Genomic DNA, 22821 nt, shown 5'->3' with positions numbered 1-22821 from the left:
TGATTTACATTGCAGCTAAAGGGTGCCAAGGGCCGCTCGAGTGTCCCATTGGGCGTACAGCCTGTCCCTGCGCTGCCCCATTCTGCCTTCTGCTGTCGTGTTGCAACAGCAACTGCATTTTGTCGCCAGTGCAACGCAGAGCTGTGAAGTGCACTCTGAACTTCAGGCCCGTTGACATTTCGCCAGTTTTGGGATGCAATCGACAAATTTTGTGCGTGCACGAGTTGTAGTTTGTGGTGGGTTGTCCCACTCGAACTGGCGGTGGCGGCCTCTTCAGTGGCTACGCATTGACAATAGCAAGAGCAGCAGTTGCTGCAGCAAACGCTGCCAGCTGGGCACGTTTGGTGGTTGAGTGGCCAAGCAAGCAATTCTGCCCGCTGCTCCTGCTCCTCCCAAAACTCTTAAGCACTCGCCACTCGGAGCTCCTGCTCTCGACAAGTCCAACCCCTGCGTTGGCAATTTGCAGCAATATTTATGATTAAAGGCGAACGTTTGACTAAATTCCAAAGATTAACACATTTTCAGCGATGACACGCCATCGTTTTGGCCACCCGGTCAGGGAACTTCTAATGTGACCGTAGCACGTCAACAAAATCGATAAATTATACAACAACAAAAATAAAGTCACGGACCTTAACAAGGTGCTTTGAATGCTCTTAAGGATTGATCGAATCGAAAGTAGGTAATTTCTTTATATAGATGTCATTAAATTAGATTAATATAAAAATAAAGTATAAAGTATAAAGAGCCGAAATAATGCAAAGAAAATATTCCCTCAAATAGATCCATTGTGCAAGTATATTCCTTTAATAAAAAACCTATCACAAACTAGTTTTTAACTTTTTACATATAACACGCGCCTGTCCACAATTTATATACCCTATATAACATGCATAAACCGATTTTAAAAATCTAACCCTACGTTTATAATCGCTTTTTCTTTTTTGTTGGGAGGGAGGCAATTAAAAAATAGCATTGAATGTTGCATGTTTGGTTTGTTCGTTAGGTACTCTAATATGAAAACTATAGAGTGTAATAATACCTGACATGAAACTGGTTCAAAGAACCGTCCTTTAAAATTGTGGCTGTTGCCTGAATTTATTTGAGAGCTGGTCAAAATACCAAACATAATTCACAACATGCCAAACGACAAGCGACAACAACAATAACAACAACAACAACAGCGACAACATGTTGCATTGTTAGCAGCTCATTGTGCCAATTGTTGTTGCCACCGTTCTGATTGTTGTTGTTATTGTTGTTGCTGTTGCCGTTGCCGTTTCCATGGCATTTATGCAAATTTGTAGTGGGCCACAAAGCGCATACAATGTGAGTATTTTAGTTAAGCCCCGCCGGCGCCCAACAAAACAACAAATATGCTGCCCTTCTTTTCTGCTTCTTTTTTTTTGAGCCCGGATTTTTGTAAAACCATATAACGTGGCAAATGTGACTAGAAACAACAACAATTATCAGATGTTTCAATTGCGAATTCTCTGGGCTTTAAAACACTTGTCAACATGTTGAATATTTGGAATTGGTTTTTGGTGTTTAGTATGCAATTTGCATGGGATTTTTCGTTGTGTTTAAATAAAATTGCATTGACTCTGCCACATATGTGACAGAGTTGAATAAATAAACAATATTCAATGTAAATATAATTAACATTGCAATTTACTGTGGCAGCTGTGAAAATATCAACAAAATGTGCATGCAAATATCTATAACGAAAATGTATATCAATTAAATATAATTATTCAAATTGTTATACTTTAAGAGTTACAAAATTGAAGACCAACATTATAATATTGCTGAGCGTAGCCTGGATACTGATTCGCAGATTTGCAGTGGAATACGAAGGAATACGTCCCCAACGTTTCTTTTATAAATACCTTAAATGAAATTAAAATCAATTTGCTTATAAGAAATATATATACAGTTTTTATACAGTAGTTTTCTCTCCTATTTAAACCGAATGCAACAGCTGAAGTCAGTTTCATTAAAGGTAATAAAACTTTATATTATAAATTGCTAAGGGTGAACTGATGGCAATTAAATATAATACGATGCTTTTGTGCCCTATAATAAATTATGAATCAACGTCTATAATTCAGAGAAATTGTTATGCAAAATAAATTTATACTTTTATGTAGATCATATGTGTGGGCATGATTATTCATTCATTGCATTGTTGTTGTTGCTAGTGCCCCTTCGGCAAATGGCAGTTTTGCTGTCTTCGCTTTCGTTCGAACACATTCAAACACGCCCTGCCACTCCGCCCAGTCTCTAGACAACTCCCACTCTTATTGTCTTGCATAAAACTGCAGACGCCGAAAGCTGACGGAAGTGCAACAACAAATTCAGCTAAACAATGCAGCAACAGCAACAACAACAACAATGGAAAAGGCTTTGACGCATGCGCCAAATGGCCAATTTGCCTGGCATTTTGGCTGTCTGGCTTAGGCCACTTGGTGCATTTGGGCGCTGATTATCGACATTACTTTTGTAGTCGGCATGCATGCATGTTGTATACCTGAAAATTAAGTGGAAAAATCAATCACTTTCACTAATTTTAAAACGATTTTCCCCTCCAAGCAAAGCGAGAAAATTGGGTCTGCCCCCAGCTTGTTATCAAGTGTTGAAACGAACGCCGAATGTGAGGCACCGTTTCGAAAAAAAAAAGAAAAATAAAGACCTAAAATTGACTGCCAGCTAATGCAAAGACATTTATAAACAGCAGAAAATTTAAAGAGGTTTTTAACTAAGACAAATTTAATTTAAATGAATAAGTTAAAAGAAAATGAAATAAAATGGTATCTGTGTCAAGAGTGCCTGACTAGCAAATGCCCTCTGAAAGATATTAAAGTGCCTCAAGACAGTGCCAAGAACTCGTCTTAGTCATTTGCAAATATGGAACTAAAAGAAAGACTTTAAAGAAAGAAACACTAAAAAATGTAACTGATAACCAAAATTTACATTTATATTTTCTTCAAAAATGTTTTTATAATTTTATTTATTAATTTTTGTTAAAAAATGCAACTAAGTTGGCCTGAAAAATCCTTTCTTGTTTCAATTATACAAGTTTATATTATAATTTCTAATATGCCCATCAAACGTGTTGTCTAGAGGGTATTGACATAAAAAAATCTAGGCAAAAGTAAATTATCACCAAAGCTAAAGTGTAAACTGATTAATTGCTGACTTTTGTGGCGACTCGAGACGACCTTTTTTAATTTAATAGTAGTTAATTTTGGAAGCGTGATAAATCTCCTATGCCATACCAAATTCTAACGGTCTGTTATTTCCTTTAGCTTCGAATTGCGCGCAATATCGTTTTGGCCAAATCGCAAACGGAAGCTGCGCATGCGTCATGCAGTCTTCTACAGTCCCTCTCTGGGTCAAGCGCTTCCTTTTCCCTCTAACTCATGCATTTTGTGGCATTTGCCTCTTTTATCTTCTCTGTTTTATTCTTTCGGTCAGTCTTGGTGCGTGCTGGGCCCAAAAGAGCTGGCAACACTTTCGTGTCTGGCTGGGATTTTAGGCTCTGAAAATTTCTTATTTATTCTCATGTTAATTTTCCACTGCTGCGGCGGCGGCGACTCGGCACTTGCGTGACTTGATCGTTTTGGCCAGATATTATTTTGTTACATTAAAAAATAATTACCGCGTTTGCCTTTGCGTTTTTTCTCATTCATCTGCTGCTCTCATCTGTCCTTCTACCACATTCTCTCTTATTGCTCGCTTTCTGTGTCTTGCGGCCAACTTTCGTCTGGCCGTTGATTTGTAAATAACTTTCTGAAATTATTTTATTTATGTTTAAGCATTTGAAAATAGCTTTAAATGCAATTACGAAGTGTCGTAATAACTATTAGACACTCACTATATTCTTTTTTTTTTTAAATTAATTTATAATTTATCTAATCGAATTTTTGTGAGTTCCTGACATTGATTAGAAATATATGTTAAATCAATTTTCGAAGATTTTTTTACATTTAATAATTGGATTCCTTTTTATAATATGAAGTTTTAACTTGACTTAGATTATTCTTCAATGAAACAACAATTTTAAAGTCTAATGAATATTAACAAAAAAATTAAAGAAATTAAAATGACAATAAAACTGTGCTAAGGCACAATAGCCTGATGGCTTAAATTTATAAAAGCCCTTAATTAAATATGCCGCTTAAATATTAAAATATAAAATACTAATAAAGCCTTAAACTTTTTAAAAAAAAACTCTTTGCCTTATCTTAAAAAGATTAAAACTGTCTGTTATCTGATTTTCAATTGTTTCGTACTTCGATTAATTGCAATTCGTTGATTTGTTCTTTCTTTTCGATTGGTATTGAAAGCTTGAATGTGGGTGTGTGTGGCATCTCACTGGTTGCATACTTGAAGCACTCAGTGTTAAACCAATAAAAAGTTCTGGGCACGATTTCTTAATTAAAACTTGGCATTGCCCTATGAAATGGAAAGCGCTTTTGACAATGTGTGGCCCTGTGGATGGGTGGGCAGCTATCGTCTAGACAGCTCTCCCCCCTCTGTCTATGGTTTTTGAGAACTTAATAATATTTATTTTTACAACCGGACATGCTGCAAACTTTTTACAGTTACGTGCGAAAGTGAAACGCTTAAAAAGGCATCGAATGTCTTTATTATGCCACGCAAAAGCCAATCAGCTCGCAGCAAACTGCAAAATCGAAACTGCAAACATTTAGCTTGGTGCTTGGGTTATACTGAGGGGAAGGACTCGCTGTTCGTGTGGACTTTTCCAGCAACGATGCTTGTCATCAAATTTTATTGTTATTTAAATGACGAGTCCGGGGCCTGGCAACTTCGACAGTGTAAGAAAATGTCAGGCAAACTGTGAGGCGACGATGGAAGTCGCGTAATATTCTGTAAAAACTTGATGCAAGAGGTGGTTTAGCTGTGAACCGCTGAAAGATGGCTACCAATTGTAGCAAATGTAATGTAATGTAAAAATCAAAACTGAGCAGTGTTGTAAAGTAGAAAGCTTATCAAATTAATAATTATAACACTTAGAATTGTATTTATTAACCAATTACTTGTACTAAATTTATGCCCATGTTCTCATACTAAGCTTCATCTTTATAATGCAGGGTATCATTTAGTAGAACTTATTACATTTTTTCTTTGTTTTATTTTTCTGCATTGTTGCCAATATGCGGCGCATGCCTTCGCCCATATAAAGCCTGTCGAAGACCAGCCACCAGGCAAAGTCACTGGCACTTTGTATATAGCCCCCTTTTCAGATGCACCCCCTTGCACATTCCCCGCTTGTACCTACTGTATGCAGAAATATATATGTATATATATATACATATTTATTTATTGCGCCTCGTTTCAGTCAATGGTGACACTTGCTGCATTTTAAATGGGCGCGCGCCTGAACATTGCCGTTGTCACTTTGCACGCTTATGGGACGCGGAGAGGTGGCAGTGGCCGGGGTAGCGTGTGGCAAAGCCAAAAGAGAAAAGAATGCAGAATGCAAAAGGTGCTTGGCAACACATTCCGCTAACTGCACAGTTTCTGCGAGAGTTCTGTTTGCTGCTGCTGCTGCAGCTCCCAACACGTTTTGTGGCCATCATTTTGCGCACTTTTCTCCATTAAAATCATCAAAATGTATAGCTGCCGAGTTTTATGTTTATGAAAAATTTGTCTCGCCAAGTTGCAAGCTGCCTCTGCCGTTGCAGGTGTTGCTAAGGACATGATTCACCAGAAACCCACAGCTGTGCAGGACTGGAATGTGTATAAAATATATCAAGACCTTTAAGTGTAACTAGCTCTACAGTAATTTTCACCTGCAAGCGTGAAAGTTGAGTGAAAACGTATTAAGCTTATCAATAGACTGGTTTAACATTCAAATTGAAGGACTATGTAAAAGATGTAATAGTCTTTTATTTTTATCTGTATCTTTACAGGTTAGTACCAAAGCACATTAACTCACATCCGACTTTTATCAACATTGCTCAAAAAGTGACTCTTATCCTTTTTCTTAACATTGTCAAGCTAGTGATGAGTAAATAGCTAGATAATTTACAGCTGACTAAATCCTTACACAATCTGGAGGTAGCAGCCTGCTACAAAGATAATCTCAGGACTATTTAAGCTCTATTTTTACAAATCCACCAGCATTAGCGAAATATGGGTAAAAAAAATAACAGTTTAAATGAACAGAGATTCACTTGACCCGTGCAAAGCCGCGTTATACCTGCTACTGCTAGCTGTCTGTTTTTTAGCTTCCTGAGTTACTTAGCTCTGCAACATTGGCTTGTCTTTATAAATTCATCAACTACTCGCTAAATTCTGTTCTTGGGAGGCCATCAACTTTTTTGCTTGCACTTTTTCTAGTGCCCAATGTTTGGGCTAGACTTTTTTACATGGCTAGGTTTAAGCCCATAAGCACAGACTAGAGTAACCGAAACTGCCTAAAGTAAATCCCTGGCATGCATTTCATAGAACTTTACGAGCTGCAGTTTGACTTTTTTTAGGGGCAAATTTTGCAAACTAACAAAAAACTCAAATGTCGAAATAGTGTGCAAAGAGGGGGATCAGGCATGTGCAGTGTTGGTCAATGTGTGAACAAAATGCACAGCATCGTTAGAGGATGCAAACAAGTTTCTCTATATATTTTTTTCAGTCCATCTCTGTAGCCCGCTGCTTCTTCTTCTTCTACTCGATGCTGTCACTGCAGTTGCCGACGCTTTGTTTGAAATGTTGCTGACAAACCACTTGAAAGTGTTGTAGTTGTTGTGCGAGTGTGTGTGTGTCTGCGCTGACGTACATATTTCATAAGAAAAGCAAGTGACAAGTTTTTCCCCCAGTCCCCCCGCTGCTTTATACAGTTGCCGAAATTATGCCGCCTAGAAAAGAAAGAAAGAAAGAAAAAAGGTTAAAGTGTAAGTGGGGAAAAACAAATTGTTGTTGGCCCGACCCAACCAGTTGTTGGCCCAGACTGGCTGGCTAGCTGACCGACTAGCTGACTGGGACTGGGTTCGGTTCGTCTGGATCTCTGACAGCAGCCTCCACCTCAGCAAGTGTCGAAAACTGGCCTACTCGCGCGCCGGCCTTCGAGCGAGCACACAAGCACAGAAACAGACACAGACCACAGAGAACTTTGCGTGCTTGAAGAAAAGTCTTTTATTTGAAACATTTTCCACGAAAAATGATTTCGAGTGCTTGACAGCTGCGCATTCGCTCGTTCGGCCTTTGTCGCTTTTTAATATACCATTTCATTTCAAGTTTTTCCTCATATTTTTCTGCCACTTCAATAACAATTTGTAGGCTGGGTCTTGTTAAATTCTTATGAAAATATGCACATTTCATGCGGCTGGTTCTTCTTGTTTCTCCACTGCTTTCCAGCGAAAGTCTAGCCGGAAGATACAAAAAACACAAAATCTTAGCTACGCACTCCACTTTCTAATCAATTATTTTACACTTATGTATATGCAAATTTTGCGAGCAAACAAATAAATCAATTGAATACGAAATCCCCAACCCCTACACACACGCCCCCTTATGCCCCTGGCAACACGGGCTATTGGCCACAATGAACCAATTTGAGCAGCACCTTTCGCCTGTGAAATTGCGTTGTCAGCACTGGCGCCGCCGGTGAAGCCGGTGAGGTGCTTTTTTTCTTATTTCTTTTTCTTTTGGGGTTTCTGCCTAGTTAACAGCTTTTTTTTTACATCTAGCTCTGCTTCTTCTGCTCGCACTCATTCGATTTCGCGCTGACAAAAAGCACGCGCAATGTGCTTGAAAAGCGCAAAATTTCGTGAATATCGAATTTCAAAAGTGGGCAAATCAGCAACGGAAGTGGGCAAAGGCGACTGTCAAATGCGCTGCGGGCGGTCCTCTAGACAGTTATTAAGAGCCTTGCGTCATAGTTAAATTATTGACAGCTGTAGCAAATCCATGCTTATATAGTTGGATCATGGCAGTTGCTAGGAAAAAGTTGACATAATGAAAACTTAAATGATTCTTTTTGTAACCTGTTCGATATTTTATTGTCCATTTACATAAAACTTCCTAAAGGTTCAATTTTGAAAATATCGTGAAATTATAATTGAAGAAAAAGTAGTTTATTAGTCTTCAGATTGGATTCAACATATTAAAAGATTAGGGCTTTCTGTGCCTAACTAATATTTGAATTCTAAATTCTTTAAAAATTTCAAGGAAATTTCAACTATTTTTTCTTAACTCCATGAAAATGATTTCGAGACAAGAAATATCTTATTATTTTAAAATTTTATTGCATTTCTAATCATCTGCTTTTATTTCAACCCAATCGAGCATAACTTATATGCAAACATTTTTGGAATTTTAAGCATTCATCATTTTGAGTTTCTGACGAAGCGAATGAGTCAGCCGCAACTGGCAGCTGCATTAGCCAAATCCATAAGCCTTGGCTAATATGCAAACAAACATACAAACTGTATGTATTTTTATATATAGAAAAATGCCAAATCATTCAATTTCAATTAAATGACAAAAATACAAAAATGTTTTGACGCCAAGTCAACAATTCGGAAATTTAATTTCGTGCTCTTTTGCTACGGTTTCACATTTCGCCTGCAAGCAAAATCAAAATCTCGTAGCTTTTGATTTTTTCTTTTTCGGAAAGCTCGACAAATGAACGAGAATAAAATCTGCAAAAAAAAATCGCGTTTCATTCATTGACGAAGCCCAAGATTGTTTTACACTCGTCTGGTGTAAAACAAAAAGATTGTATTTTATATTTTTGTCGCGTGTTTCTGGAGCTGCAAACTTTTCGCCGAACGCTGTCTTTTTATTTTTTGTTTTATTTTTTCGTAACAAGAGGCACAACTCATGTTGAACAATTTGAATAAGTACATATAATGATTATTTTTTTTTTTTTCGCTTTGCTCACTCTTGACAGATCCAGTACTGACAGCCCGACAGACACGTCTGTGCACAACAATTTGATCTCTAGAGTTTTGGCACGAACTGTAATTGAAAATATTTTATATCCCAAAGCAAAACCAAAAACCGACAAACAAACAGTGCGCTTGACACTTGAAACACTTGGTTCGTGGCTTTGGTCTTTGGCAGGGCGGTTACCCGGGGGGTTTTTCACGGATCTCTTGCTGGCAGCTTTCTTGTCCGGTTATGTTACGTTACGTGAAATTTCAAATGTCATAATTTTGACAGTTTGATAGTCATACACATAGTTTCTTGCCAGCGTGTAGTGGGAAGCTGCAAGGCATTGGAGCGGTCCGTTGTGAAGTGTATTGCCCAACACTGTTACCGAAAAAGTAGCCAACAGCAAACAAAGTGACAACTTTGGCATATTATGGGTATAAGTCATGCACAGTGGTAACGAACATCAAATTGAAACCATAAAAATATATAACATTTTGTAAGATAAACAATATGTGATTTTATAACTTTCAGGTGTAATTCGTTTTCTAGCAATTCTTTGGCTCCGGGTTCATAAGCCCAGAACATGATATCAAATTTAGAGTTTTCCATAGTAAGCAGCTCTGGACTAAGTTTGCTGACTCTAACTCTTAAAGTAATGAGGTCAATCCATTTTATCAATATTTTGGAATATTTGTAATCAACTTTTTCTAAAATGAAAATATAAGTAAATATTCCTGACGATGTATTATTATAAATTGCGGCAAATGCTTCTGGCGTCCAAAACTGTATAGAAAATAAAGTTAAGTAATTATTATTTCAAACATTATTCCAAAATCTGTTAACACCTTACATTACAATTTCATTTTTTAGAACATGTAATACCTTTATACCCTTCCTTAGTTCTCTTAGGTATTTATGCTATTTGATTATTTGCCGAACGAGACTCAACTCAGACCAGAATCTAGCCGAAGCGATACGTGTGCCACTCTTGTAGCTGGCTTAGATATCAAAGACCACACATAAAGCTGGGTTTTTATTGTAAAGTTGCACAACATGTAAAAATTCAGCTCGTGTTTTACAGCAAACAACAGTTGTAATCAGTTTTTAGCTATTTCCCGAGAAACAGTCGCCAGCGCGAGCTGCCAAATTAGGCATTGTCAGAGTCATATATGGGTTGTAGGTACTATAACCCTAGCCTATACGATTATTTCTGAGCAGCTTAGGGCTTTGTGTTATATATCAAATAACAAAACACAAAAAAACATGTCTTTTTAAAAGAACTTGCTATACCAACAGGTTAGGAAATGGGGACTCGAACAAAACTTGGGCCTCGTCAGCTTTTTGACATTGACGAAGTGGTTCTTCGAATGAAATTGTCATAATTTTTTCGGGTTTTCTACATGTCTTTTGATGCATACAAAGCGTTAATGTTGCCCACTTTTTGTCATACTTTGCGTTAGCCTCAACAATTGAACAATTGATAAAAAGGTAGACAAACTAACGGTCCATTTGAGGTATTGCCTCACACGTCTGGATCTGAACAATTGAACTTTGAGCATGACTCAGTTTCGTAGCTTGCAATTGCAGTCGAAATGCAACGCTATTGGGCGTGGCACAACCCGTTTCTATGCCTACGATATAGTTGCGCTCTACTATAAGCTATAAGCCTTGACTTAAACACTTAATTGAGAGGCATATGGTAAGCATTTAAGGACTTCCAGATGTAGTCCCACATCTGGATTGAAACATGGCTAACACCACATTTGAGTATATATTGTTTTGACGTTTAGTAATTTGTTTGAAATTTCACAGTTTTGCGTGTTGTAATCAATTGGTTCTGCTTGTTTTGAGTGTGCATAATGGCTTGTAATTTCAATTTGTTGTAGGCGTCATTGAGTAGTTGACCGACGGGCAAACTTGACTTATAAGGCCATTCAATTTATTTGATTTTATTATTGAAACATTAATATTGAAATTCGAAACATTTTTTGCTGTTAAAATATTGAGAAAACAATTCAGATACTTTTATTGTATTAAAGAACATCTCAGGGATTAACAATGGAGTTTCGCCAGTTAAAACGAAATTTTTATTGAACTACTGAGCATCGCAGAGAGAGGCGCTGTATGCTCTGAAAGCAACTACTTTTAGCAATAGAAAATGAATAAGCATGGATCAAGGCGAAAGGAAAAACGCATCTTCATTAATTCGTTGATTAAGAGGAAACGCCCCGAGAACTTCAATCAGCTTAAAATAAAACTTTTATTAACATTAAATACCAGATATTTTGCTTATTGTTCCAACCAGTTCATGTTTTATTCTTCAGACTAAGTTTTATTATTTTCATTAGCTTCAGTTAAGCTCAATGAATGCCTTGGCCACGCCTCAAATTTTAAAAAGTTCGTGTTAATATACTTCATGTGGAAGGCATAAGCAATTTTGAATTTGATTTAATCCATGCCAGCACGTCACATAAATTGGAATACTTATTTCAGCTGCAAAGCGGCCCACAACTATCTATAAATTAGTCCATAAATATGTCCGCGTCTTATACTAAGCTGCAGCAACAGCTCCAGGGCCAGCAACAAAGCCGGCCGCAATGAACGATTCCATAAGCAATTATTATATCGATTTATGACAAACCCAAGCAAAGTTTGTCTTGGGTGGGAGATTATGTCGGCCAAGCGGGGATTTGTGCCAAGGCGGCAATGGCTCAAGTTCCCAAACGCCCAAGACAAACTTTGCGCATTAAAAAAAAGCGCATGAAATTTAAATCTCAAAATAATAAATACAAATTCTAACTGCTTGCTAGTAAAAAAGGCTAAACGAAATAAAAGAAAAATAAAAGTAACAAAATTACATTTCCGCCTGGTTATAAGAAATCGCTAACTGAGCAACAGGTAAACGGTGGCAACCAAAAAAAAAAAAAAAAAAATTAAAAAACTTGTGTGTAAAGTAAATCCAGGTAAGACCTAAGGCTGGGCCCAAGTAATATACCACCAGCCTCTGAGCGGGTTATAAAAACTGTCATGATTTACAGTTCGCACTTTTTACGATGCCGCGCTCTTTGCCAGGCTCTATGGCAGCGGCGGCTGTTCTATCGGCCACGAATTATATGGAATTTAAGTAAGCGAGAAATATATATATATTTAAGCATAGTTTTTATTTGTCGGAGTTGTTTTTTTTTTGTTGTGTTTTTCTCTTTTCTATTTTTATGTGGCTTTTATGTGCCAGCGCGCAGTTCCCATACCAAAAAGAACTTTAAAGGCAGCTAGTACAAATTCTTTTTTTTTGTGGTAGCATCCAACTAACTGTTTGTAATTAAAATCATTTATTGGCGTTAACAATCATGTATTTAAGCTTGATTTTTGCGCCGCTCACTCACGTATTCCACATAAAAACACAAAGGCCTCAAAATCAAAGCTAAAACTAACTAAAACATAAAAAAGAAAACGCACACACACAATTTCCCAGCGTGTTCTCACTGCGCACATCATGTTACATTTTCACTTAAAATTCACACTTGATACACAACAACAACAGCAGCGCGAACATTTATCATTTCGTTTAGATCTCGAGCCTTTTAGAGCGGTACGAGGCCTAAAAGTGTCGCCTGTTGGTTTTTGTTTTCCTCTTTTTTTTTTTTTTTGCATCTTTTGATTTATTCTCAAGTGCTTTGCTGCTGTCTTTCTCTTTGTTTTATTTCTGCGGCAACCTAAATATTGAGATAGGCATCAGCGGTCGGTCAGTGTCAACTGAAGCGGTTCAGCTAAGTTGAGTTTATTCCCTAGGCTTCTACCTACGATATATTACGTACGACGTCGCTTCATTAGAAGTGTCGTAAAAACGTAGCCAAGACCTGAGTTTTACTTGAAATGGCCCCAGTTACTCTGAGATCTAAGCTTAATTGTGATCATGAGTAGAGCTACGGCTGAAAATTGCATTCAGAACTTGCAGCTTAGTTGATACGAATACGTGCCTGGCATAAATAACTCATAGGTAAGAGTCAGTCACTAACTGGCAGTTGGGCTGTAATGATATTTGCACAGCAAAGTCTATAAACGTACTTTAATGCCAGAATGTCAAAATATATAATGAGGACGTCCTCATGAGAATGGCAGCGAAGGGCTCGAGGCATGAGAGGGCTTTCAAAAGATTACGAGATTTATAAGTAGAGAGTATTGAGATCTAGCACATAATAAGCAATCAAATATTTTACAATTTTTGTGAAGCTTTAAACGTATTACCTTAAAGCTTAAAGACAAATATCGTTAAACTTTTAGACAACTATCTTAAGCTTTAAGTGAAATATTTTTAAATTTTAATAAGAAATTTTTGTAAAAGTTTATAATATTGTTGAGCTAGATAATTCTTAAGAATAATTTGCAGGAAAGAACTCATGCTAAACACAATTATTTTTAATTTGAATTGCTTTAACTGTTTCTGTTCCATTTAAATATATATTTGTATCTCCGTTTTATTTGCTCTATAGCTTAATATGGTCTTTTTGTAGCACTTCCTTTCATAATAGCTTTAAAATGCAAAGATATTTCTCATAGCCACGCTTATTTCGTACCGTTCACTTGATTTGCGAAGGCATTGTTAATGCTCAACGCTCTGATTTCAAATGTTCTACAAACTTTGAACACAATATTAATTACTGGCCATTAGCAGCATCACTCAATTTTAAGCATATGCAACAGCAGCAGCGACTGCAAAGCGACGAGCAGTGCACAAAGGAAAAAAAATAAAAGTGGAAACTATCTGGAAACTCATACATCAATGCCGCTAAATCCACTTGTCAGGGCAACAAACGTGAGAATCGTTCGAGTAAAAAAAATATACAAAACAACAAAAAAAGACACAAAACAAAAGCCAAAGCCAGTGCAAACAGATCGAGCTACGAGAAAATATTGTCAGGGCAGCCGTTTAACCTGGTGTACGGTGTCCCTGCTCGGGCGCCCAAAAACCGTATGTTGTTCGCTTAACTTTGGACTCTATTAAAGATTTGTTGCTGCTGCTGCAACGACGACACCTGCAACATTTAAGGGCGAGCAGTGAAAGACTTTTTTATGCTAAATACCGCCGCATTTTATTGATGACGACAACAGCAACGAAAACAATGTGATATATCTTGCTCTTGCCATACGCTCGCGCACACACACACATGTAACTTCGACAACAACAACAAATGAGTGACAAAACACCACAAGGAATTTTAATCCCAAAATGATTGATAATCATTTGCAAGCCGTAGAAGAAAAAGCTTTATCACGTTCCGTTTGCTGGGTGTAAAGTCTATGTGGTATTATAGCAACGCGCTCAGCATCATCTTCTACTTCAGTTTCTTCATCTTATTCTTTCTCTTTTTTTCTACTTCATCATTATCATCATCAGCTGCTGCGACTGGAACTGGGTTGGGTTCGGGGGCCAACCGTGGTCCAGGGCCTAGCCATTGTGCGCTGCTAATGTTTGCACTTAATTCAACAAACAATAGACAGGAAAGCTGCTGGGCGCATTTTCTTTTAGCTTTTACCTCAAGTGCTGATGAGTGCAAGGGCGTGTAGAGCAGAAGGGGGCTGGAATCCATTCCAAGCGGAAAACGTTGCCAGCCAGGGCGAAAAATCTAAATTATGTCGTTGCCGCCTGGCAACGCAAAGAAAAATGCAGCGTTTTGTTGGCATAAAGAGGCGACGATGCGCTTTATATGAATGGCGCGACAGCACTGAGAGAAATTTTTTAGTTTCGGTTAAAAATGAGAGGTCTTAGGCCAAAATTTAACAAAGCAAAATTTTCGAGATATAAATTTCAAAGGAATCAAAGAGAAATTAGGGGAATGTAAGGTAATCATCATTGTGAAAAATTATAAATAAATAAAATGAAATAAATTAATGAGAAAGAATCCGTTCGGAATTGGTTAAGTTTATAAATTTGTTGTCTCGTTTCTTTTCACTTTGAATATAAATATTTTTAATATCTTAAAAAATGTTTAAAAATGTGTTAATTTACCATATTTGTTTCATATTTTTCTCCTCTCTAACGTTTTGCATGCTTTGCTTGCAGTGTCGTATATCTATGCCCGTACACCCACCCACAGTCAAACATTTGCCATATCATGTTGCACATTTGACTGCCAACAAACTGTTGTGTGTGTGTGTGTGTGTGTGTGTGTGTGTGTGTGTGTGTGTGTGTGTGTGTGTGTGTGTGTGTGTGTGTGTGTGTGTGTGTGTGTGTGTGTGTGTATGCGTGCGTGTGCGTGTCTGCCGCCCCAAACGCCCCTCAGCTCCAGGCTCGCTTATTTCACTTGTATCTCATTCAACATTTAGTTAAGCGCTTTTGCATCTAAAATTTTCCATTTGCATAGCCTGTGGCAACAACAACAACAACAACAACAGCAACATCATTATTTTTATCCATTTAGTCTTTTGTTTGTGTTGGTGACACCTTTTCTAGCACACACACAGTCACACTCTTATGCACACATGCACAACTATTTAACCTGCGAGTCACCTGCGCTGCATTTGGTAGTCATGAGTTTTGATGATGAGTTGAAAATTGAACAAAAGCTGATTTAAGTCATAATTTATCATGATGTTTTTCGGGATTAGTTGCGCTCAATTTAACAACTGTTTATTTTTAACACGTCCGCATTGCGCATACGCCGCATGTGACTTGTATGCTCTGGCTAATGTTTTAATTTATTGACTATCAAGTGTTTGAGGCTTTTGTATGCTTTGACTGCCTGGTGCCTACTGCATTGGTTTGTGCCACTAAAAAATGCAACAAAGCAAAGTCATATGCTGCCCCCTGCCCCCTAAAACTGTCTGCGTCCGTTCCATGACATGGCCAGCCACGCCCACAAGATGCCAAGCAAAAAATAACAAAAAACTCGTTCTTTCACTTTTGCCTGCCTGCAAGCGCGAATTTTATGGTTACACCCAACCAAAAATCTCTGATGAGGATCGCGCGCGCCGCACAAGTTCTAGCGGTAAATAAAGAATTGGCCAACGATGGCAACGCCAACGCCGCGCCCACCCAGCGGCCAGGCAAAGGACCACCAAAATGATAAGTTGCCGTTTCGCTTCTTCCTTCATTTAATAAAAGTTTTTTTTTTTTTGGGTGCAGTTTGGATTAAGAAATTACAAGATACTCGCCCCACGCAACCGCAAAATAAAAAAAAAAAAATTTAATTTAATTTAATTTAATTTTCTGCAACACGTCCTACACCGCCACTTTGGAACTGAAAGGAAAGTTGACCCACTGGGTGACTGAGGTGGTGCCACAAAAGGGTCTGTCGCCTAAATCGCCCCGGGTTTGAATTAAGACATAATAAAGCTGTCCCAGCCCAAGTGTATCCGGCGATTTCTCCTCTTTCGCTCTCTTTCTCTCAGCCATCCGTCACGCGTTTCGGGACGTCAGTTTTTGAACATCTTGGAACACCTTTTCGACTGGGCTGACGAACTACATAGATGGAGGAGAAGTGTGTCGAGGGGGGCTTAAACGATATTTTCGAATTTTCAGCGGGTACTTAAAGTTTATTACTTAATGTGCAACACACTCAAGGTGACATTTCCCAGCTCGATATTAAGCATATATAAGGAAATCATTCACCAGCTTGATTGAAGTCAAAAATTTGGACAGTTCGAGGCAGAAAAATAGCAATCAATAGTAAATATCTTAGTATATATATAGTGTGTTTAATGTTCGGCAGTCTGAGAATAATGTTTTCGTTTTTTGGGTCTCATTTTGCGCACTAAGAGCGCGTGGTTATATCTCTGGAATATTTTGCAGTTCATTTTGTACTCGTTGCTCCCATGTGTGTGTGTGTTTGGCTGAGTGTGTGTTGTTTGACAAACGAGTGTCATTTATCAAAATGTGACACTATTTGCGCCAAGTCATGTGTTAACTGCACTTTATTTTATTGTTATATGTTGCCCGTGCCCAAAGGAATATCACGCCGCCACACAAAGGCGTTGCTGGCGCAGGAGCTGCTCCTTCTGCCAGCTCAACTCAACTGAATTGAGGAACAGAGCTGTCTGGCATTGGTTTTTAAAGTGCTCTCATAAAATATATATCATAATTGAGGGTTATATTCTGTGTTTTTTTTTTTTTTTTTGCTTTTCGTTGGCCAAAACTTCTTAAGCGCAAAAGTTTAGCAAAGCAATTGACCCAGACACGAAGCCGTGGCATGCCTAAAGATTGAGATATGGTTAGTGTGTGCCCAGGTTTTGCTTTTTGGGGCAGCTCGCCCTTTGGGCACACTTGAAAAATTGCTTGTTATTAATATGTGAGAATATATTTAGGTTTTATTTAATGGCTATTGTTATTTGTAGCTTTAATATATATTTAAATTCTTATTAATATCTCAATTATTGTAATTAATATTTATATATATTTGTTTGTATTATGCAGACGACTTAGCTGCCTTACAGTTAAGACATTTGCTTTGTAGCAAGCCCAAAAACAACTTACAAAAAATTGTTGCTGTGCTTTTCAAATATTTTTATGGTTTTGTTTTTCTTTTTTGAGCGGAAACTGCATTTAGTGCCAATAATATAAATATTATGATTACGCGCTCCAAACATGGGCGCAGTTATATATTCAACGCGTACCAATGCAGCTAAATATTGTAGTTGTTGTGCGTGTGTGTGTGTTTCTTTCTGGTTTCCAGGGGCCCGAATATCGAAAAGTAATTTCTTGCACGACATTAATTTCTTTTAAATTACGCATAATTGAAGTTCGGGCCACTAGAACTTGATCGATGATCGATGCAAACTCTGGACTCAAGCTGCTCCTTAGCACTTTGGTCGAAACGTGTTTCTCTTGAAATTACTATATAAAAATCTTTGAAAAAAAAAATGGAAATATAACTAAAGATTGCGCCATAATTATTTAATTTCTTTGCCAAAGCTAGCGTTGGTGTTGGCTTCACTCCATATGGGGGCCAAGTTCTAGGGCTTTTTGGCCAGCGGCATTGACATTCGAATTAGACACCTGACACAATAGCCCAAAGACTCGTGACTGTCATTTGATGGGTTTGCCGTACAATAAAGCTCAGTGCGCCTCAATCAACGCATTGACTGAAGCCTTGAGTTTAATATTATTTTTGATGCATTATTTGAAATTTGATTTTGATTTTCTACATTCGTGGGCATTTAAGCTGTGCGCTTACTCATAACATAGCCTTGTACAGGGTATTTGTGCTTATGTGATGAAGTATGTAACAAATTGAAGAAGGCCCCATAAAGTGTATAGATTCTATTATACAGCTGATATAGAAGGAAGTGGCTAAAAAATAGGTTGATATAACAAAAATCTTATTAACATAATAAAATCATAATAAATATCTGCAGGGTATTAACTCTTGGGTAGCCCACATAAAAAATATTTATATATTATTTTTTGTCTGCTTTTTTTTTCTTGGCCGTGTGTAATTTCATATCAATGGTTGTTGTTGTTGTTGCTGTTTTTGGGTATTTAGTTTTATTTTTGGTTGCTGCCTTTGTTAGCGCACTAAGCGGATTTTTTCTTACATCAGTTTAGTGTCACATTAGCGCTGTTGGGAAGTGCGACCCAGGCACTTAACCGTTCCAAATGCCATTCAATTGGCTCTGCTTACGGGGGCGACAGATCACATCAATTCAATTCAGTTCAATTCAGCCCAGATCGGATCAGATCACTTCAGGTATTCCCTCCTGCTTGCTGTCAGACAATTGGTGCCACATTTCATTACACATCACATGTCGAATACATGTACATTTTGTTTTGCATTCAATAACATCTTATATATATAGCATATATAACCCCGTCAGATCTGTATCGATCTGCTGTTTGAGCTGCCTGCAGCGTTTAGCTCAGGTCCAAACTTACATAAAATGCTTCAACAGAACGGAACTTATGAATTTCTTGTTATTTTGTTTGTCTTCTTTTTTAAAACTCATGCTTTAATTTTTTTATGACACTGCGATGCTATCAGTTTTTGTATATTTTCCTTTTTTGGTGCCTTTTGTCCAGATTTCTGATCGTTAAATTCGTCGCAAGCAGCTCGATTCATTCGATGAATCATAAAGTCATAAAGGTATTTAAAAGTCAGTCCTCAGGTTTTGTTTGGTGGTTTGTTTTCGCTTCGAATTAAATAGTTAACGCTCCGGCTTGTGATTCAACTACCAGAACTGTCATAGCATAAATGGAAAATATAAACATTTAACTTTTATTTTATGTATTGCAAACAATTTATTTAAAAATAAAATAGTTTTCTTTTTTTTTTATATTTTCAATGAAATTATATAATATAATTCATTAGTACTGCATTTTATTTGCATTATAGCGCGCGTTTGCTGATAAAATTAAGGTTTTTCGGCTTCAAAGGGGCGAATCATCATAAGGACGCTTTTCAAGGAATAGCTGCGGCCATGCCAATGATTCCAGTAAATGCAGCCGTTTCTCTCCAATTTATTTGATTTCTCCACTTGGCAATCGAAACTAAAGCCGTTCAGATTACTTGACGATATTAAAGAGAAATATGTTAAATATTTTCTAAGACAAAATATTTCAATAGTTATACCTGTCACCGCAGTGGAAATACCACCAACCGCCTGTTAGAGCTTTTGCGCAGCTGGTTTTCGGATGCGAATCATTATCCTGATCTTTGGTTGAAAATGGATTTCCTACATGTCCTCTCAAAGAGTCGCCAGCATTTCCGCTGTATTGGCCAGTCGAAACCAACCGGAATTTGTCCCCCTCATTTCCGATTACGAAATTATCATATCTGGCATAGCGGACTTCGCCACTTTGATCGACAAGCTTAACATAGAGCTCGTGTCTTTGATTGTTTGTCATTTTATGCAATTTCTGTAGACCAATCCAATATTCACCATCGGGTGTCCCGAATCCTTCAGCATATTCTGACCAATTCCTAAAGAAGTCAACACTTCCGTCTGTGCGACGCTGTATTACGGTCCACCCTATGCCTGCAGACACAGAATCACATGCGACGGAAAAAGGCGCTTCTCCTTCTATTTCTATTGTCTGTACTCGCGCTGGAAGACAACTTTCGGAAATACATTCGTGGGGCTTTTCTGCTAAAAATAAATTAGTTAAAAAAACATGTTAAATAATATTATAATAACATTTGCTCATGTTGACTACTCACCGTACCACCTCCAGATATTACCGCAATCATATTCCAAATTGTGAATAAAACTGCACATACATTTAAATATTTCATCATTTTAAGGCGGTCTTCGAATTTCGTTGCCAATTACAGGGAAATGTCCGACTAATATGAGGTAGAATTGAACTGTGCATCGCTTAATAACCCATTCGACAGGAAGTGTTACGCTTTTTTTATAATAGAAAGTATTAAAATTGGATTACATTTAATTATCTCCGCTTATGCAACGACAAAAAAAGCTTGTCTAAGTTTTACTTGAGATTTATTCAATTCAATTAAGACACGTTTGAAGTAACGTAAATATATCAACAATGGCGTATTGAAAGGCGCCTCTATTTAGAGCGATTTGTCCTGAAACCGAGTTGTATAAAATAATGCAAGTAATTTTCTTAACTATTCCTTTAAGATCAATTACATTTGATTTTATTTAGATATATATAATGGTATCATAGATAGCATCGTTAATGAGGGAAAAGGTGTACTTGGATTCATTATACGATGGTCTAAAGAGTTTAACGATCCTTTTATAACGAAACTTCTTTACTCTCTCTTGTTCGCCCTATTCTTGAATACTGCTCTTGCATCTGGTCTCCGCAGTATAATAATAGACAGTATCGTATTGAATCGGTTCAGAAGCAGTTTTAGCATTTTACCCTACGAGGTTTAAATTGGGACCCTAATCTTCGGTTGCCATCCTACTCCAGCAGGTTGCTTCTCCTTAATTTTCCGTCGTTAACCAACCGTAGGACAATTCTCGGTGTTGTATTTCTACATAAGTTGATTGTTGGCGATATAGATTCTCATTTTCTGCTAAGGCGACTTCAATTCTCTGTTCCGGCTAACCAACCAGAAATTATCCCCCCTTATTCCTATCTACGTGCACAACAGACTACGCTATGCACAATCATTTTCGCGTGCTTTGTAAAAATTATAATAGTTTGCATGACGTTATCTCTACCAAACTTTCTCTGCCCCTAATAAAATCGTTGCTTTCAGGATACCTTCGGGAAGTCACTGAGCAGGGGCATAGCTTCCCGGACAGGCTGTAAATTTTCCCCCAGCGGGTCGGTGATTTCCCATTACTTTTCTCTTTGTCCTATCGACTTAACACTCTATATGTCCAGCATACATTTCTTTACATTATTAACAATCTTCTTACTTTCTTTTTTGCTATTTATTTTATTTTCTTAATTAATATAGCAAACTAAGATTATTTTTAATTTTACTTAAGATAATTTTTTTTCTACTTACACGCTTCTGCTTAGATGAAGGCTCTAATAGCGTTTCTGACAATATTAGCTTTGACAAGGGGCACAGCTGGCCGGTCTGGCAAATAAAAAATCTCCATCGGTCGGTGATGCTATTAAGAAACTAGGCTTTTAGCATTTGATTCCTTTATCTATTGTATGTATAATCTATTGAAGAAGGAACACACTCGTTTTGTCGACAATTAATAAATAAATAACTAAATAAAAAATTAATATACACAAAAAAAATATATATGTATATATATATTTCAGTATAACATACGCCACAAATATATCTATATACATATCAACTAATTCAATAGCGGCTCTGACCAGATCTGAAATTTATTGTAATTATTAATTATTTGTGTCTCCAATACGCAAGCGAATCAGTTTTATTTCATCGAGCTTGCCAATGTTGCAAACAATTTATTTAAAAATAAACTAGTTTTCTTTCGTTTTTTATATTTTCAATGAAATTATATAATATAATTCATTAGTACTGCATTTCATTTGCATTAGAGCGCGCGTTTGCTGATTAAATTAAAGTCGCTCCTAGGAGGGGTTTTCGGCTTCAAAGGGGCGAATCATCATCTGGACGCTTTTCATGGAATAGCTACGGCCATGCCAATGATTCCAGTAAATGCAGCCGTTTCTCTCCAATTTATTTGACTTCTCCATTTGGCAATCGAAACTAAAGCCATTCAGGTTGCTTAACGATGGTGAAGAGAAAAATGTTAAAGGTTTAATAATGCAAAATATTTCGATAATAATACCTGTCACCGCAGTGAAAATACCACCAACCGCCTGTTAGAGCTATTGCGCAGTTGGTTTTCGGATGCGAATCATTATCCTGATCTTTGGTTGTAAATGAATTTCCTACATGTCCTTTCAAAGAATCGCCAGCATTTCCGCTGTATTGGCCAGTCGAAACCAACCGGAATTTGTCCCCCTCACTTCCGATTACGAAATTATCATATCTGGCATAGCGGACTTCGCCACTTTGATCGACAAGCTTAACATAGAGCTCGTGTCTTTGATTGTTTGTCATTCTATGCAACTTCTGAAGACCAATCCAATATTCACCATCGGGTGTCCCGAATCCTTCAGCATATTCTGACCAATTCCTAAAGAAGTCAACACTTCCGTCTGTGCGACGCTGTATTACGGTCCACCCTATGCCTGCAGACACAGAATCGCATGCGACGGAAAAAGGCGCCTCTCCTTCTATTTCTATTGTCTGTACTCGCGTTGGAAGACAACTTTTCGGAAATACACTCGTGGTACAGTCATACTAAAAATAAATTAGTTAAAAGAACATGTTAAATAATATTATAATAACATTTCCTTATGTTGACTACTCACCTTACCACCTCCAGATATTACCGCAGTCACATTCAAAATTGTAAATAAAACTGCACATACATTTAAATATTTCATCATTTTAAGGCGGTCTTCGAATTTCGTAGCCAATTACAGGGAAATGTCCGACTAATATGAGG

At 37.4% G+C, this 22821-nt stretch overlaps 2 protein-coding genes across 3 annotated transcripts; both read right to left on the bottom strand.

The window, feature by feature from the left end:
• Positions 1–19175: 19175 nt before the first annotated feature.
• On the bottom strand, positions 19176–20165 carry LOC115766551 (angiopoietin-related protein 6-like). Of its 2 annotated transcripts, none has more exons than XM_030710526.1 (3): positions 20052–20165; positions 19464–19980; positions 19176–19399 (listed from the first exon to the last, which is right to left on the bottom strand). In XM_030710526.1, the coding sequence occupies exons 1-3, from the start codon at positions 20107–20109 to the stop codon at positions 19246–19248; spliced, it is 729 nt and encodes a 242-aa protein (XP_030566386.1). In that variant the 5' UTR covers positions 20110–20165; the 3' UTR covers positions 19176–19245. The 2 variants fall into 2 exon arrangements, with proteins under 2 accessions (XP_030566386.1, XP_030566387.1); XM_030710527.1 differs by having other exon boundaries at positions 19464–19977.
• A 1612-nt stretch (positions 20166–21777) lies between these two features.
• LOC115766589 (ryncolin-1-like) lies at positions 21778–22802 on the bottom strand. The gene is made up of 3 exons (XM_030710575.1): positions 22685–22802; positions 22096–22613; positions 21778–22031 (listed from the first exon to the last, which is right to left on the bottom strand). Exons 1-3 carry the CDS (start codon positions 22760–22762, stop codon positions 21875–21877), a joined length of 753 nt encoding a protein of 250 aa, XP_030566435.1. The 5' UTR covers positions 22763–22802; the 3' UTR covers positions 21778–21874.
• Positions 22803–22821: the final 19 nt, after the last annotated feature.

This window comes from Drosophila novamexicana, unplaced genomic scaffold (assembly GCF_003285875.2).
Source record: "Drosophila novamexicana strain 15010-1031.04,08,12 unplaced genomic scaffold, DnovRS2.1 tig00001209-arrow-arrow-pilon, whole genome shotgun sequence".
Classification (NCBI taxonomy): Eukaryota; Metazoa; Arthropoda; class Insecta; order Diptera; family Drosophilidae; genus Drosophila; species Drosophila novamexicana.
Note: the sequence above shows the minus strand (reverse complement) of the source record. Positions and strands in the feature narration are given on the sequence as shown.